Source organism: Acyrthosiphon pisum, chromosome A1 (assembly GCF_005508785.2).
Source record: "Acyrthosiphon pisum isolate AL4f chromosome A1, pea_aphid_22Mar2018_4r6ur, whole genome shotgun sequence".
NCBI lineage: Eukaryota > Metazoa > Arthropoda > Insecta > Hemiptera > Aphididae > Acyrthosiphon > Acyrthosiphon pisum.
In genome coordinates this window covers 89,757,780-89,777,924 of record NC_042494.1, presented here as the reverse complement: position 1 = coordinate 89,777,924, position 20,145 = coordinate 89,757,780, and the positions used below count along the sequence as shown (strand labels likewise).

The following is a 20,145-nucleotide window of genomic DNA, read 5'->3' as shown; positions in this document are numbered from 1 at the left end:
TTATACACATTAATAATCAAATATATCAAACATTTAAGTAGGTAATAAAAGCGATAGTCTCTAACAATGAACGCGTTTTGTAATTCATTTTAGCCTTAAAATGGGAAAGAAAATGTGTGTTGTAGTTAAGTTTTGTTTTAACTTAAAAATAAAATTATCAGTGGAGTTTACGTTTATTATACAGGTCAAAAGTTTAGTACCATTGGAATTTACATGTTTTTCACTAGTATAATAAAGTATAATATAGTCATAACGGTTACATTTACACACACAAAAGATACATTCATAATGGAATTTACAATCGCCCACATAGTAGGTACCTATATTAATAATTAGTACATGAGTCAATGAGTGCATACTATTATAGGCATAGGTGTTTTCAAAAATCTCAAATTTTGAGTTGGACAATAAATTATTGTAAATATACGACCGCAAGGAGGAACTGATAGTAGACCGGGTATTGGGTAACAGCTGCGTATTCAATGAAGGTATCTATAATTTATTACATGTTGGTATAATAATATCATTAATTACTGCTTGTGCTATTTTCCTGTTACCCCTTCCGCGTAATTTCGTCGCAGCGGTACTTATGATTATGAACTGCAATACTGCACAATAACGTCATATTTTGTGGGAATTGCATTTTACGAGTCCTGCGAACAAACACGGTGTCAATCGATTAATTATTGCGCAGTTTGTGATAATTAAATATAATATATTATTACTATTGTTTTCCCGAGACGTTTTTCTGGCAGACGCTGCGTCGTCATTATCGCCACTTGGTGACGTTTCAAAAAAATACAATTCTGTTGTCAGACGTATTTACTATCTCGCGCACTCACGCACGCGCTCATACTATATATAATATTATATACGAGTTATTGTAGTGTATGATATTATATTCCATACGTTTTCGATCGTTTCTAATCATTTTTATTGGAAAATTATGTAAATCTGTGACGTCCCGGAAGCCACCAAAACGGTGTGTGTGTGTGTGTGTGTCGTACGTGATGTCGTATACGTCAATTATTGTTCCATAGGGCGTAGAGCGACTAATATAATGATACAAACTACATACTAACATACTGTCTATTTCTTTTCTCTAGTATTTGTTTATAACATTTTCGAAATACTTGAAAATAACCATACAATTTAAACTACAATATTGAATTTTAGGTTTCCGGGGTTATTGATTTTGCAATATGTGTCTGTAAGTATATTTTGGAACTGTCAAAATATTTAGATTTTCAACTTCAATATATTTACTGGTAGGAAAATTAATGTAGGTAGTTGTCAGTTAGTATAATTTGGTATTTGGGGTCAAATGTAAAAAATCCCCTGTACTTAAATTAACAATTGGGAAAACGGGATTTTTCGCGCAAATCCATTTTTTGACAAAATCCATTTTTTTATTAAGTTGTAACTCAAGAACGAATAATCGTATTTAATTGATATTTTCATTTTACGCCAAGTGTTAACATAAATATTTTTTTTGTTTCTGACTGATTTTCCGTAAGGTTTTCGTTGTCATGGTTACTTATTACAAAAACATATTTTTGATATATAGATTTTCCTTGTAGAGGACAAATATTGAGTACCGCGTGTTATGGTTTTTTTCTTTAAATGTTAATAAACATATTTGGCTTGGTCAAAGATTTTGATAATTTATTACAAGGTTCATAAGTTAGTCATCATGAGTTGTTATTAAAGCTATTTCAAAAATATTAAAGATACAAAAGGATAATATTTTTTATAAGCATTTGAAGTTAAAACGTAAAAAAAATTACTCAAAATCACGATGATTTGAAAATTAATTTGTAGTCAACAAATTATAAAATATTCAGTTTTTATATAGCTAAGGTTTGATAATGAAATACAAAGTTCTTCATAACGCATAAGTCATAGTCACTTGACACATATACTGCACAGCAGAGCAGTTATCTACTTTTCCCCTTTTATTAATCTCATATTTCTAAACAGAAAGGTTTTGGTAATTGATGTATAAATACTTACCAAACTGCTGGTATAAAATATTATGTGGGCTAGCACTAGCAAACGCCAAACAATATGTTACTTTTAAGAATTATGAGGGCTCTGCTGTAGTCTGTTTGATTTTTTTAGAGGCTCCAGTCAACTCTTAGTCCCCATTACAATAAAACATTTTATTGAATTTTGTTTTATACAGTTTTTATTGAACATGAATAATAGGCACGCACGTAGCCTACAGAATGTTTTCGAGGGGGGTGTTTTAATTTAATATTTAAATACAAATTGGTGGGGGTGCTGTTCAATCATTAAATATATTTTTGGATTTTATGGCCGTGAGGGGGTGGGGTGGTTTTAATAATAATAAAAGGTTTTTACACCCAAAACACCTCCCCTCACTGGCTATGCACAAAATATGATAGTAACCACCAGTATAAGTGGTCGGTATATTGTACCGCAACTGAAATATAAATTACACGTAAAATTAAAAACACAATATTATCTGGATACCTATAAATTAATAAATTGCGTAGTTTTGATCTTACTAATATAATATATTGCCGCATTGTCGTTATATAGACACCATACGAACGATGAAAGTCTTGACGAATTTTCGAGCGGTGTTCTTGGGGATCTGCAGGAAATCAACCCCTCCCATATCAATACGTATAATAACCCTACCCCCGGCGCGCGCGCATACACGCACCCCTCGAGTCCTCGCACATGTGTCTGCTTCTGTTTCACGTACATCATAGTTACGTATTATTGTCAAGTTAACTAATATTACTGCGGTTCATCAACCCAGCAGTATATTACTATTATATTCAGTGCATATTTTGCTGCTGATACCCCGGAAAGTGACATATAAAGTCTTTGTTTTTCATATGATAACAGTAATGATTAATAAAGTATAATATTATTATCAACTAATGTAGTTAATTTATTAATTATTCACAGGACGACAAAAATGCCACCGTCGACACCGCCGTAACCGCCGCCGCCGTCGGACGACGACGCTGTACTTCGATCAATTCGGTCTGAGCACTCTGTAGCAGACGCAGCAGTCTGCCCAAATAGATAACAGCCACCGGGACGCCGACGTACAATATAATATTGTATTTTAAATAATATTATCGCAAGAGTTGAAAGTTATTTCATTTAGTTTTTCGAAACACACGGTTTCCGACGACCCTATCTCCCCCCCTACAAACCGTAACGCAACCAGCCCACCCCACCCCGTCGTCGGTCGTTTCGGCGTTTGATTTTTCGGGTGCGCCGCCCACCGGCGCTGGAGAATCGCGTGCGGACGCTACGATTCCCCCGTGACGCGTCGCGCAACAAGATGTACGCCGCCGCCTACGTCGTCGCAGTCAAAACGGCCGCCGCCACCGCCGCCGCTGTCGTCACAACAAACGTCGTCATCGCCACTGCCGGCACCGCCGCCACAGCAGTAGCAATCGCCGCAGTCGAGTGTCGTCGGAGAAGTGCAGCGCCACGCGTTCTGCTCGGTTCGCGATGATCGGCGACGCAGCCGCTGCGTGCGTGCCATGTGACGCGTGATTCGGCCGCGCGGTAGTTCGCCAGAATAAAATATTTAATAATAATACTGTGGTATTATTTTGTGTACACGCGGACCGGTTCAATCGGTTTGTTTTCGTTGCGTTTTATAAGAGAACCACGACCAGTAAGGAGGTACTTGTATGACAATATTATACTTAGGTAGGCATATTTTATATTACTTCTCGCGTGCCTGACCAAAAATCCTTGGTCTGTAAGTGTCTCAAACCGCCGCAGCGGTGCAGCTCAACGCTCTTTATAATATAATATTACATTATTGTCGATGGACAGATGAAGTACAAACGACTTTTGCTCAAAAAATGCCGTCCATGAACGGGTGGTGGATCGTGTTCGTCTGGCTGTGGTCGCTGTCCGTCGCGACCACGGCCGTCGAGGAGAAGGTGTGCGGCAGCATCGACGTGCGCAACAGTGGCGAACGCTTTTCTGCGTTGCACAACTGCACCATCGTCAATGGTTATGTGCAGATCGTGCTGCTTGACGCCACCACACCGTCCGACTTCGACATCAGCTTCCCGCTGTTGCGCGAGATCACTCAGTACCTCGTCGTTTACCGCGTGGCCGGTCTGTACAACCTGGGAAAGCTGTTCCCGAACCTGATGCTGATCCGTGGATCGCACAGCCCTCATTTCCCGGGACTGGCGCTAATGATCCACGACAATCTTGACCTCAGGGAGATCGGACTGTACAGCTTGACCAACATCACACGAGGATCCGTGATCATTTCGAAAAATCCCCGTGAGTCGTCGTGCCCATTTTATAAAATATATATCACAATAAATTGCACGATTGTAGGTATCCACATAATATATATAATATACTGTACCGTCTATCGTATCGGTTACCGGTCATTGCTCAGATATCGCTTGAACGATAACCGTAATACCGAAGTACTGACGTAGGTACCGTTCATTACCAAAGTAATACACTAATACCATATTATATCCTATATTATATGAGCTGACGCCGTTGACGATTTTTTTGGTATTATAGTTCTAATACCGCAGTTCTATAGGAATAAGATTATAGTACCGTTAAAGTTAAAGCTTTTTGGTATTCCAGTATTCCAGTTTTCTAGTGTGTACTGGTATTAGGCTATACCAGTACCAATTCTAATAGGTACCGCCAAATAGGTATCCGATTTCAATACCGTCAACCAATTATATATATATTTCATCCAAGATGAAGATCAAACTAAAAAAAATAGCCATTGAAAATACCTACATAATAACTTCATATTGTAACATGTAAATATCATTATATCAATATACATCACAAATCATATTATAATTTATAATTAGATTAAAACTTGTAATAGCATGCACTATGCTGAAACATTTAATTTTGAATAAATAAAATATATAAATATATTTTATATTGTGGCCACGTTTGGCACATGGGAACTAATACGATCCGTATATGCGACATTTTTATTTTTTTTTATAATTTATAGAGAACTTGTCGTCATTTGACTAGCATTTATATTACCTAGTGATTACTGATTATAGTGACATAACTGCCAATAGGAAACATAAAGTCTCTTTTATAAGACTCGAAAAGGATGACTACTTGCAGAACTCTCCTTAGCACGCACCTCCACATTATGCGTCTATTATTTAATAGCATTATGAGAGCACTGGAGCGGCACTAAAGTATGTCGTTGGTCGCAGCTGATTCCCTACTCGTATCCACTTTGAGTTAGGGTTAGACCGAGAACCCTCGTGACTGAATAGATACCGGTGCTTTTATCCCGACTTACCGATTGGAGAAATTGACACTGGGTTGTCCCCCGATATAAATCCAATTTTATAACGAATTCTCAATGATCATTGATGATGTATTATAGGTAAAATTGTAATAAGAATAAATATAATAATAATCAAACTCAATTTTTAAGAATTATATTCGTTGGTGATACAATTAGCTGCACTTGCAGGACGCAGGTATGCGATTAACAGTATTATAATCGATAAACTGTTTATTAAAAAGTTGAAATTAATATAGGTATTCAAAAACAAATTAGTTTTTAAAAATGGACTGTGAACTTCGAAAATAAAATAACATAAAATATGGCTTCCGCGTGTTAATCATCAGTATAAAACATCCGCACATTTTATAATGACATTTATTCTTATGTTAATGCAGTAATAAATCGTCTTACATTACATTTCACATATCGTATCATAGCCTCTCCAAACGGGAAATTTTGAAAAAACATCTCAGTATTTCGATCATAGTGGGTTTTAAGTTAAATTTAAAGTATAATTGTTACTGGATATAACATTGAAAGGAGATCATTTTATTTTTGACCCACATTTATTTATGTATACCTATACAACTTACATCAATTTTTTTGATAATTTAATTTTAATCCAACGGGTATTTATATATTTTGTGTACCTACCTATACTTTTAATTTTTAATATATATATTTTTATCATAAAATTTCAAACAAGTATAGGTACTGACTAAATCCTACTTACAGTCGTAGAAAAAGTTATCAATATGATTACAAGTAATTTTACCTTATTTTTATCCTAAACCCACATGTGGTTCGACTTAGAACATTTACGAGGTTTTTTTTTTTATAGTGTTGATACGTCGTTGTTTTTTCATCACTCATAAATCATTGGCGTAAGGCGTGAACTATATAAGATTGTAGTGGCCCCTAAAAATTTAACGAAAAACAGAAGGTTCACTATCTTAAGCTGAAAAATAAATATTTAATTTAAATGTAAGATCAATTTATTGGACATAATTGGTAAAAAACTTAAATATAATAACGCGTCAATGCGGCAATTTAAATATTTGTAAAAAAGTACGAAAAAAATAATTAGGCAATAATAGTAATTATGGAAAATAAAAAATAAAACATTTAAAATAAATTAGGTACACACATTTTTTCTTGTTTTAATTCTGGAATCCTATTATTCGTCAAAGTTTTTAACTAACTTTTATTTCTGTAGATAGGTATTAGAGCTAAGCCTTGAAGACGGTCTTTGATCATGGTAGGTAAGTTCTCCAAAAGTTCTTAATTATTTATAGTTTTGAAAATTATTGTTCTGCCATATAGCATTGGTTACTGAGATGGTTAAATATTATAATATTAAACCTGTGCAACTTCGAAATAAAATTTGAACTAAAAAATAACAAATTTAGAAGAATTTATAACATTGTTTTAGCTAATGGTAAAAATAGTAGATTGTAATTCTCATATTGTCCTGTCACACTCAATGAATGCAATTGAATTTGTAAGTACTAATGTACATGAACGAAATCTTAAAATCAGGTAATATGGATAAACTCTAAAACTTACTTACTCTAAAACTTACAAAATATATATGTATCACATAAAATAAGATATTAAATTAATGTTTATTCAATAAAATATATACTTCAGAAATTATTTTAAAAATTTGCAATTATAAATGTGTACAAAAATATCATTAGGTATTATAAATACTTTAAACTTGTTAATTTAAATTTTGATTTTAGGGGTCATGGGGCATTGAACCGCCCCATATTTACGCCACTGTCAAAAGTAATAAGTAGACAAGTAATATTATATCTGTCTCAGAATATTTTGTTTTACATTATTTTGTACCATACTATCTAATTATTCAAGCGTTTTGTATATTTATTTATTCTATTTGAATAAATAATATATTTTCATAGTTTTTATAATAACAATGTTGATTTAGTATTGTTTTTTTTTGAATTTTATGTTACATAGGTATTATATTAGTATATATTACAATATATATGAATGTACGATGTATACGTTTCTGTACCTTACGGGTTGAATTGTATATTATTATTTAAATTCCGAAGTCTGTAGTCACTCACAAGTTTACTGTATATTATTTATTTTTATTGAAATACACAAACAGGACGCGTGGTAGTGGTTTTGATTACCTAACGAACAAGTCTTGATCAACCAACCGCCAAATTTATACCTAAACATATATTTTTAATTTTGAATTGCGTAGGTAACTAAGTATACCTAATAGGTAGAAGTACATAATTGAAAATACTCAACAATATATAATATATTATAATACTTATAATTAGTCATTAGCTTTTGTTTAAACATTTTAACAGATCCACGTGATCACGTCCAATTTTTATTGGCCCCATGGGGGGGGGGGGGTGCAGGAAATGTTCGATAAACAGATATTATAATATATTAAGTGCCAGTTATTACACAAAACTAAAAACTTTAACGAATATATTTATATCCCGTGTGTAATTGATATTATTGCTCACGTATACAATATTATATTATTTGTTAATGTTCCTATGATGGTACATTTTTGTGTGTAATGTCAATATTAACATGGTATACGCTCGATGTAATCAGCTGCCGTCCGGGTCGCTGGACGTTGTCACCGCTTCTATTATGGAATTATCATTTATCGCAAACATATTATTATCATTATATTTTCGACAATACATTAATAATGTCGTAATTATTACTACAACGATTGTGACTGTCGGGCCTACATCAGCGCGTGCGTATATAGTGTTCTGCAGGCTGCATATTCTGTATTTAGGTAGCGTATATAGCGACATATCGTCCAATAGTTACTGAAAACGTTTACTTCGTCGAGCAAACGAACAACGACGCGTATATTGCTAGGAAATAACTCGATTATCAAGTTTTGTCCTGCAATCTAGTTTTAACGATTCAGTTCGTGTTTCCGTATCAGCTGTCGTCACCTATCGCGGGGAAAGGGGACCACGAAATACGTCTTGCAACATCTTTTATTAACTTAAAGTTATATTCGAAGAAATATATTCTTCAAACCAGGGTGCTTTGTTGGGATTTGTGTGGACTGTCGATCAAATTCGGTTGGGGTTTGTGCGTAAATAATCAAATATGTAAATGCGAAATTTTGAGGCTATTGTATTTAATTTGAGGCGTCATAAAAGATTCCATTTGTATAATAATGAATGTCAAATGTAATATTAATGTTACTGAGTAATGTAATTTTTTATATTAGTATCAAATCTTTACTTTTTAGTGTCAGTCAAATAATAATCGATCAATAAAATATAATAATGTATGATAAGTTATTTTAATTTATACGAATTAATGTATTTCGTTATAAACCATTACATTTGACGTATTTTTTTACGTCAGTGTTTTTAAAATATTAAATAGGCTACTTATGATGATGGAAGTCATCAATTTAGTATTAGCTAGCCTATAGCCATTATCCGTAATATGTAAAACGTAGGCACACAGGGCACAAAGGTTTCAGTAAGTTGTCTATGTACCTCTAGGTACATTCTAAATCCATAAATTGTTTTATGTCTACCAATAAAACGAATAAAAACATTTGGCTTTAATATTACATATTGATTGATATTATTATAGGCAGTGATGTGTTGTTAATAACATTGCTAATGGGTATACGAATTTTTCAGCCAGGAAGGTGCCAATGTAAAAACCTTATATTTAAGTAAAAAAAAAATTGTAAAAGCTGTGCAAAAACCCAATGAAAAATGATAAAGGACAGGAGCCACATATTGATGACACTTTCTATTTTTGGAAACTTAAATTTAGAAAAAATACATACAATTTAATACAGACATAAAGTAAAGTAGGTACCCAGTAATGACGTAATGTATAAATGTTACCATAAACGGTATATTATGGTACTTAAAATGTTCTTAAAATATTTTTTGAAAATCACCTGATATCTATTATTATAGAATATTTTTTTTCTTCACTGAAAATTATAATAGGAATACCGTATAGCCTAACCGTATAGCCAAGCGTATAATTGTACATTTAGAGAGCCCCCCCCCCCCAAACCTACTGCATAACACAAGTTATGTAAAGTTAGTACCTATTCGAATATGTGTTTTTAAAATAATATCTCGTGTTAATTTTTGTACAGAATTGTGTCACGCGACGACAATCGATTGGGGCCAAATCGCCAACGGAGTGAGCAACGATATTAACGTAATCAGCAACGACGAACCGGCAAAGTGCAACGGATGCTCTAATATTGGCTGCCCGGAAGACTTGTGCTGGTCCCACGAAGCCGGTCGATGCCAGTACGGCAAGTTGAACGGTTGCCATCCACTCTGTGCTGGCGGTTGTGACGAACCGCACTCTGCCAGGCATTGTTTTGCGTGCACTGCGTACATGCACAAGGGCGAATGCATCCGGGAATGTCCATACGGCCTGTAAGTATAATAACAACATGGTGTCGGGAAAATCGGTTTTTCATTTTGCCATATCCGTGCGTGTGCTGATCGAGTTTGTTTTTCTGTTATATAGGTATGGCCACATCAGGTCGTGCTTGACCGCAGAAGAATGCCACAGTTTGCCGGTGACCAGAGAGGAATCAACACCGGACGATCTGAACACCCATTACATCCCGTTCGAACGCGTTTGTCGCGACGAGTGTCCGTACGGGTTCCAGGTGACGGCAGACAAAAGAAACTGTACGGTGTGCACCAAAACGAGATCCGGACACTGTCAGCGGAACTGTAACAGTTTCAAGATCAGTGACGACATGTTGAGGAAGAATTATGAATACCGTTTGCACACCAACTGTACAACGATCAAATCTCTGGAGATTGAAGTCAAGTACGGTACCAGCGAGGACGTGGAACGTCGACTAGAAGAATACATCGGAAAAGTAGAAGTTATTTTGGATCAGTTAAAAATCATACGATCGTATTCGCTGAGTTCTTTGAATTTCTTGCGGAGCCTTTACGAAATACGTGGTGAAAATACAGTTAATAAAATGGCTTTGGTGATACGCGGCAATAAAAATTTACAAAAACTTTGGACTACCAGTGAAAACGAAACCCGCCCAGTTAAAATATTGAACGGCACGGTTTCTTTTCACTACAATCCAAAGTTGTGTATGTCAGAAATATATAAATTTGGAAATCTGTCTACACTGCCTACTTTCTCTGATATAGAAGTGTCAGTTATATCTAACGGTGATCAGTTCGCATGCACTGTTTATAATTTACAAGTAGAAACCGTTAAAATTGATTCACAGTCTATTGTGTTACAAATGCACAAACCTGTGGAAGCAGATAATTTGGAAAGGTTTCTTGTGTATTTTATCGAAGCATCTAAATGGAATGATACTAGAGAATCAACCGATTGCGAAGATTCTAGTTGGAAAATTGATGATATAAGTTCAAAAAAAGCTTTTAATGAAACTGAAATCTTCCATGTTATTACAAATTTAGAACCAAACACAGAGTACATTTATTATGTAAAGACTTACACAATTTCTTCCAAGACAAGTATGAGTAGTATATTTCGTAATAAGACTCTTCCATCAAAGCCCTCCTCTCCCCAATACTTTAATGCTCAACCAGTGTCTAGTTCTGAAGTGGAACTGACATGGAAACCTCCTTCACATCCTCATGGAAAATTAGTCAAATACATTATCAAGGGAATTCATTTAACCGACGACCAAGCCATGTTGGATGAACGTAGTTATTGTAGAAACAAAACATTCAATGGGAACGGCATAACACACAAATCCTCCTCATCAATTATTAAACCATCATCTGATGACACATGTGAAAAACAGTGCGAACCACAAAAGAATATCGTTAATAATATATGCAACGATTTTGAACACGGTATAGACATAGATTTAATTTCATTGAACAATCACAGGTATACATTTGAATCGTGCAGCAGCAACATTCTTAATATCTTTATTAATTCAAAATGTTTGGCAATGCAAAACAACGATGACTCTGTTTTTCCAAGTATTGTAAATACTTTTATAAATGAAAACTGTACAGAAATGTGGTCAGTCAGTAATATGTTGAACAATGTTACTCATAGAGATGGTAGCTCATCCTATTTCCAGATTCAGTTAAATGAAAATGTTACATCGTTTAATCTAAGTAACCTTAGGCATTATAGTCAATATTTGCTGTCCATATTGGTATGTAGAGAGGTTGTCAAACAAGAATTAAACCAAAGCAATATAAATTCTTGTAGTCAAGAGACATTAATATCCTTCCGTACTTTGGAAAATAAGCAAGCAGATATTATTGATAGCGAAACTGTACGAGATGAAATTGTGAATAATCACACAGTTAATATATTTTGGGAGTCACCAAAGCTTATAAATAGTATAATACATAGTTTTCAGTTGCACTATAAGCGCTCGGAAGCACCTAATTTTGTTTCTGTCTGTGTTACTATGAAGGAATACGAAAATGCTGGCCGATCATATGTCTTCAAGAATATACTGCCTGGTTCTTATCAATACAGAATCCAAGCTGTTTCATTATACGGACCTGGGCCATATACTACTGTGAAAGAATTTGATCTTCCCTATCCAGACGCATTTAATAGTTGGCACCTTATTCTCTTAATTGTTATTTGTGGTTGTTTATTAATTGTATTAACAGGTGTTATTATTCGTACACACTTTAGTCGTAAGATTTTAGAACGCAATAACATGTTTAATCTAGCCAATAATCCTGGCTACGTTGGCATATATGTCGAGGACGATTGGGAGACACCCCGAGAAGATGTGGTTATACTGAAAATACTTGGTAGAGGGACATTTGGCACAGTACACGAAGGTCTACTAATGCCTCATTCTATACCATGTGCTGTAAAATCTGTAAGCAAGTCAAATTTTTTGAGATATCATACAGAATTTTTGAATGAAGCTGCCATAATGAAGAAGTTCAGTGAAGCATACCATATAGTGAAATTGCTCGGTGTAGTGACCAAGACCCACCCACCACTACTCATAATGGAACTCATGGGCCGTGGCGATTTAAAAAGTGTATTGGTGAAGTGCAAGAATTCTGATGATCCACCTCCACCCAATAGGTAAGACTTGAATATTATTTTTTTCAGACATTCATTAACACATTTTTATGAGTATTTGTATATATTTCAGATACACCATCATTCGTATGGCTGCACAAATAGCTGATGGTATGGCGTTCCTAGAATATAATAAATTTATTCATCGTGATTTAGCAGCCCGAAACTGTATGGTGGCTAATGACATGACAGTGAAAATTGGCGATTTTGGTATGAGTCGACAAATATATAATGGTGATTATTATCGCAAAGGAAATAAAGGCGAAATGCCTATACGGTGGATGGCTCCTGAGAGCCTCAGTGAAGGTATATTTACCAGTCAGTCAGATGTCTGGAGTTATGGGGTCGTGATCTGGGAAATGATGACGCTGGGTGCACAACCCTACCTGGAAAAGAGCAACAATGAGGTCATGGCTCATGTACTTGACGGCAACTTACTAAACTTGCCAATCTTCTGTCCTGATGTGTTAGCTGGTATCGTTAGACTGTGTTGGAATTGGACTGCTTCCCAACGACCAAGGTTCCTAAAAATAGTTGAAACACTTGACGCTTATCTGGAGGATGATTTCAGGTTAATTTATTAATAATTATTCACTAATTAACAATATTTATATATCTTGTAACTTGCTACAATACTCACTTCCTGTTTATAGATCAGTTTCGTTTTATCACACTCGTGGTTTACACAATGAGTCACCTGCTGATCAATCGTTGATGTCACCGTGTACTACGTACGAAGAAGATGTCGATAACGATAGCATTAGTTTTGAAGCCGGTGACACTGTTGCTGTATATAGTTCGTTCCATGTAGACAAAAACAAAATGAGTAATGGACATTTATCTCCAATGTAATTTTTAGGGTCAAAAATATTTAAGTGAAAATAACGTTACCAGTAAAGTCTATTTAAAAAAATAAGTGTTTTTTTTTTTGTTTTCTTTATAAATATTGTATAAACGGTCCAAACTTGTCATCTGGGTAACCGTTTTTGTAGACTATTAATATTTCGTTGTTAACTTTTTTTTTATATAATTTAATATTTTGATGTTCTAATTTTATTAAGAATTAAAATTACATAATTTTTTTTTCGTACCACCTTACATGTATAAACATATTGTTCTAGTTTCTAGTCAGCGCGTGGAAGTCTTGTCTCTCCACCGTCTGTTTTTTCATTTTATTATTATTTTATTTTATAATAGATTTTTACATGTCATTACAAAATCACTAAAAATAAAATATATATTGCCATATAAATACTTTTTTGGAACTATCTGATTGCTGTTTAAAATATTTTTTTAATATGGTTTAAACTAATATTTCAAAAAGGTATTTAAATTTTACATGAGCATATATTTTTTGAAAATATTTTTTAAATATAAAAGTCTCAATTAAAAAAATGCAAACATAAGACTAATATTGTCCCACAATTTTTAGAAAAATTCAGTTATATTAATTATGTAATAGTAATATTGTTTATGATAAACATTTTTTAAAATTGTATTGTGGGTACAATGGTACATTCTTTTAACAGTTTGATATAACATGTTCTCTAGTGAAATTATCCTTTTCCATATTTTTATTAAGGTGTTCTTTAAACTTAAAAACTTAGCAGAATTGGATAAATTGTTGCCAAAAATGTTTACTTATTATTATAATATTTTTTTTTCCTTCAAACAATTAAATTAGGTAATTAAAATTATTTGAAATTAATGCACATTGCATATATTACCTAATATTTTAGTAAGATTACATTTTGACCAGTAAATTGGAGTTACATTTTTACTGATCACTGTTTAAACCGTTTTAATTTAAAGAAATGATGAATATGATATTAACTATACAACTTTAAATTTTAATCTAAATAAATCTGAAAAAAGGATATTTTTTTTTTAGCCAAATGTATTATTTTATATGGTAATCAGGTAATAATGTACCTATAAAGAAAGTATGTATAATGTAAACAATTGAAAATTGAAAAAATATATTTTTTTTTAATATGAATTTATATTGTGGTATTTCATAAATATTTCAATGTTATAATTTTTATTTACATTATTTCAGAGCTAATAAAATATACATGATCATGAGAATGATGGTTTTTTACCATAGTCATATAGTTGTTTTATATCTGAGTTCATGTGTACCGTCTACCCCTATAAATACGGAAATATTATTTTTCGTCTCATGTTTTAACTTTTAATAAGTAATATACATTGTTAAAAAAAGTTTAAAATATTTTTTAAAAAAAATTCCAACTTACCAGAAATATTTTCTTTAAGGGATTTTACACTACCATTTAGCAAATAGACCTATAATACGCATTCCAACAATCCAACGTACTGAATTAAGTTTTACTCCGATAATAATTTTGAAAACATATTTGGATTTATTATGTAATTTATATTGAATCATACAAGTGATAAATATAAAAAACAAACTACACATTTTTGGATAAATGCATATCGGATGAACATTTATGATGTTAGAAAGCAGTGGCGTAGCCAGGGGGTTATAGCCCCCCCCCCCCCCCCCATTGACTGTGTTGACCTTAGCATTTTATCAAGATTAATAAAAAAATTATAAGTTTAAATAAAAGACAATATATTTCAGTATTTGTATACTTAGCCCCCCCTCCCATACAAAATTCTTGGCTACGCCATTGTTAGGAAGATAAATATGATAGGTTTATGACTAGAATAATATTATATTGAGAAAATAAATAAGAGACTTTGATGATAAATAATTATTGTGCTGATCAAGCCGTTTAATGCAGGCGGTACAGCCGTATAGGCACGTCCCGCGGCGGGCTGCAGTTAAACTAAAACTCGTACCACACATCTGTCAACGAACAGATGGCGTGACTGTTATCGTGAAATTTAATAATCCTCTTAAAAAATTAACATGGCCTTACAGTTTACGTTAACATTTTATTTTGAAATTTTAATAAAAAAAAATGTATGGAAAATATTGTAAACCTACAATTTTCAAGCTTTATGTATTACTATTTAAAACTTGATGTAATTATTAGTAATTACAAAAAAATTTACAAATATCGTGGTTTTGAAGATTTATACTTATTGAAAAACCAAACTTAAAAAAGTAAAAAATATTATAACTTATAACTAAAGATAATTAAATGTTAAAACAAGAACTTTAAGTTCAGTTTATTTTTTAAAAATACGTTAACAATATTTTGAACTAAATTTAAATCTTGAATTTTCTGTCTTTGTGTACGAAGCATACATAATTTATAAGTCCCTCTTCTACCCCTCCTCCCACCAAATGGACGCCCTTGATGGGATGCCTCACTCGTTACCGATTCTATACCACACGTCCCCATCTACTTATATTCACTCCTGTGCATATTATTATTGGAAATCTCAATCATAATATTATAATGGACCAAAGTATTTAAGAATACATTTTTCAAAAAATCGACACAACTCGAGCAACAGTTTTGACTTTTAATTTTTGAATCAATACTTATTTGTTTTAATATTCTAATAGGAAAATTATAAAAATAAAGAATTTTTTGACAAAATAACGATTTGAACAATATGCAATAAGTAATAACAATAAATAACGTATTATAGGTATACCATTATAGTTGTATGAGCTTCTATTTCTATTCACGTTGAAAATTGTAAAAAATAAGTTTATATTATGAACATTTTTTTTAGTGATATCCTATCACATACCTACTTAGCAGGGGAAAAATGATTATTTTTATAAATTTATGACTATACGTAACCCCTTACTCACCTTCAGTCTACTCACTTAAAATATGGATAAATAATTTGATTTTATTACATTAAAATAGTTATTTTATATACTTATAATATACATAGGGTGATTTGCAAAGCATGCTCAGTGCTCACCTCCTTTTTCTTCAATAATGCAGTTATTTAAAATCTGATTTTTGGAATTTTTATATAGGCATACTTGAATACCATATTTTCACATTTGTTGAGATTTTTACTTTTTAAGAAGTGTTCAGTGGAGATACAAACTGCTTCTGTTTCCTACATCATGAGAACCCCCGTTCTACTTTAAACTATTTAGCAGATAGGTAATTTTTCAGAACATGTTGAGGTAGGTATCAGAATCAAAATTCGAATGAGTATAGTTTACGACGTTTTCGAGTTATTCAATTATTTGTACAAAGGATAATTATAGGTCTATGATAATTTGAAAATTGTAGAGATTAATATTAATCCATCAACATTCGATATTAATAATTTGTAAAACTGGTTCAAGTACCTATAATAAGTTCTAGATACATAATATTATATTTTTGTTAAACCATTTTTTAAGGGTTATTATCCTTATCAAAAACATTTTAATAACTGAGAAACTATAGTCTAATAGACTATTCGAGTATACTATTTTGAATTTTGAACGAAGTACACTAACATTTTCAAAAAAACTATCTTTTAAATAATATTTTATAGTAAAAAGAGGGGTTCTCATTTGTACAACAAAAGTTTGTATCGCCAAAAAAAATCCTAGAATTTGATAAGTTGGTCTTCTGGTATATTTAATAATTCCAAAAAATCAGTATTAAAATGATTTCATTTTTAAAGCAAAAAATGGGGCATACTTTGCGCTGTGAATCACTCTCTATAATATATTATATATTTGTAAAATTTTTTTTTTCTATGTTGTATTTTTTTAGAACAGACTAATTTATTGTGAGCCGCATGCGTGAGCTAGCGGTGCCCAGCATAGTGGGTTAATTCAGTAACCATCCAAATACTGTATCAAAATCAATATGAGACGATGTCAAATTTGTCTCATTCTGCCAAGCATGGTGTGCGGGGGTAGTTGGAAACCGGATGGAGGTTATCGTTGCGCTAAGATTTAAGAGACATGACGTCTTGCAGTTCATATTTTTGTTTTATTGTATTTTTTAGTAATTATTGTCACCAACTCAGTTATGGACGGCGACGTTGCGCTTCGTGTCATCGACCGCCATAAACTCGTTATCGTGGTTGGTTTTTAATTTACAGTATGTTTATTTCTGCTGTGATATTGTTTATATACGAGTATTAATAATATTGTTATTATGTTATATTTATTTATTTTTTCAACGTTTCCCCGACCCTAAAGATTCCCGCCACGATACTGTACATCTTAAAATTAAATTATACTTAACGCGTATTGTTAACGACATAACGTTAAGTGTTTGTTAAAATTAATTTTATTTATATTGTCCCTCATCGTTTTGATCTTGTGGAGACTTGAATATTTCCTTCTCTAAAATATATCCGTATAATTTCGAAGAAAGAGGTGGCGTTTAATTGGATAGACTGGTTTTATGTAGTTGGGTTTAATCGTACTTTTATCTTCGTAAATTTTAAAACATTACGTGTTGGTAACTAAATTAATGATGGAATGAAATAGACACGTATTAGGTGGGTACCTACCTTAGTTATGTGACAACGGTAAAATACCTATTTGTCTACTGTTGACAAAAGATACGCTAAGTAAAACTTACCTAAATATATAACCGTATAGATACCTATACTTATACTGAACAGATCGCTAAACACACAATGGAGTAATATTTATTATTTATTATATAGTGAAAGTGTGTACCTATACTTCCGCACCACCTTATGGATATTATATAAAAATAATAAAAATATGCAGTAGCTACACTATCGGCGATATGTTATGTATAAAAAGTTAGGTACTACATATTATTATAAATGTGGGTTTTTTTTTTATATATCATGGTAGGTATCCCCACGTAAGCCTAATCCACTTTTATTTAGTATAAACAAACACAAACATGCAAAACTATAACTATAAAAATAAATAAATAAATTTAATAATATAACTATCGTCTATCACTAAATTTTAATATATAGTGCCTTTTATTTTTCACGGGTATGAATGATGGACAATAGTTTTTCTATATTGTTGTATACATGGGTAAAAAAACACATACCTACAGCACAACCCCTACAGTTGTTTGTTGCATATATCATTGCTATTAATACAGTATAATATATTCTGTGAATAAGTATAGAATATTATAATATTTTTATAATATTTTGACTTGATTTGAGATGTTTACGGACATATTTAGTTTCCAATTTTTTTAGTTATTTTTTCTATAAATATCAATAAAACGTTATTCGTTTGATTAAAAAGCTTGACAATTTAATACAAGGCTCCTAATATATTGTTACAATGACATTAAAAAATAATAAAAATACATTATAAAAATTTTTTTATAAACATTTTAAGTTAAATTTTTGACAAAAGGCGTAAATGTGCAAATTATTTTGATTATTTTCTCATTCTATAAATGTCATTAAAATGTTATTTGTTGGGTTAAAAAGCGGGATCATTTTTACAAGGCTTTTGATATATTGTTATAATAGTAATTGAAAAATATTAAAAATACAAAACATGCACTATTTTTTACTGCCCCAAACGGTGATGACAAACAAAAAATTAAAAAAACACACATTATTTTAAAATAAATACGCTCTGCTCCGCTCAGAATTTAAAATACCGTATTTCGACATCTCAAAAAAATTCTAGTCATATACAAAAATTTATAAAAATATAAAATAATTAATAAACCATATAAGTAAACAAATATATTATATATAGGTAAACAGCAAATTTAAAATATGTGAAATATAAAATTACAGATTTGAATTTGTCGTAATATGAAATTTACATCTAGTTGGCTTTATTGTGATTGTGCAAAACAAACATGCAAAATATACTAGAAGTCCTCTGCCCTAGTGATAACGATAATAAAGATAATAAGGACAGTTCTCACTTGTATGTTTGTATTTCTACCTTCTGTATACACCTACAAATTTGTCCATATGGCACATACAATACATTAAACAAATATTTATTTCTAAGAATAGAGAATAACAATAAATCTAAAAAAGTATATCTAAAAATATTAATGAATAATATTTTAAAATTTTTTTTGGATTTATTTGCATTTAAATATTTATAAACAAGTGTGTTTAAATAGATATTTTAATAATTGTGATTATCAGAATTTAAATACCTATTTGAAATAATTAAAAAAAAGTATTTTTGATAGGAAACTTTGTTAGTAAAAGCTACAGCCTTCCTAACCTAACTTTCTGCAGCTAGTGTGGTTCCATTACTTTTTCTCTTTATGTAACTGAGTACAATGTCAATGTAAAATAATTAAAACTAAAAAAAAGTGCCATTTTTGATAATAGTAACTACGAGAGTATACATTATATCGTTAAAAAATAAGAACACAGTAGTAAATGTCAACAAATTATTCTTTTATGGACATAATTAAAATTAAAAAAAAAGAAATTTAATGCATTAAATAAAGCACACTATATTAAAAAAATACAACTAAGTAGGTATTATTTGGTATATTTTTAATTATTCACAATCAAAAATTATTATTAGATTAATTTAATTTTATACAATAAAAAATGACATTATAAATCAAATTTATAATGATAAAAGATATAGAAAATTAGTTTTTGTTTACATTGGTATACCATAATTAAGCCAACATGGTAAGGACCGTTGCTCTTGATTCACTGTTCTTGCCAACGCTGCCCTCTTCGCTTTCCATTTCAAGCGAATGTCGACAGTCAGTGGAAATAATTTGAGTCCAGCAGAAGGTTCGGTAAAAACCACCCACCTTCACTGTAAAACGCTGCTCTGTTTCTAATTTTTGCTCACCATACACGATACCAGTGAAGTTTTTATCCTAAAA

General features: G+C 31.9%; 1 protein-coding gene across 3 annotated transcripts in view; it reads left to right on the top strand.

The window, feature by feature from the left end:
• LOC100169464 (insulin-like peptide receptor) overlaps positions 1-13,639 on the top strand; it is a 55,131-nt gene extending 41,492 nt beyond the window's left edge. For 2 of the 3 annotated variants that reach the window (XM_008184754.3, XM_001942625.5), the window contains exons 2-7: positions 2,944-3,705; positions 3,835-4,299; positions 9,468-9,759; positions 9,854-12,406; positions 12,477-12,974; positions 13,057-13,639. In XM_008184754.3, coding sequence (XP_008182976.1) covers positions 3,687-3,705; positions 3,835-4,299; positions 9,468-9,759; positions 9,854-12,406; positions 12,477-12,974; positions 13,057-13,255 — 4,026 coding nt within the window. In that variant the 5' untranslated portion in view covers positions 2,944-3,686 and the 3' untranslated portion in view covers positions 13,256-13,639. The remainder of the gene's footprint in view (positions 1-2,943; positions 3,706-3,834; positions 4,300-9,467; positions 9,760-9,853; positions 12,407-12,476; positions 12,975-13,056) is intronic. The other variant, XM_029487730.1, reaches the window with a different exon arrangement.
• Positions 13,640-20,145: the final 6,506 nt, after the last annotated feature.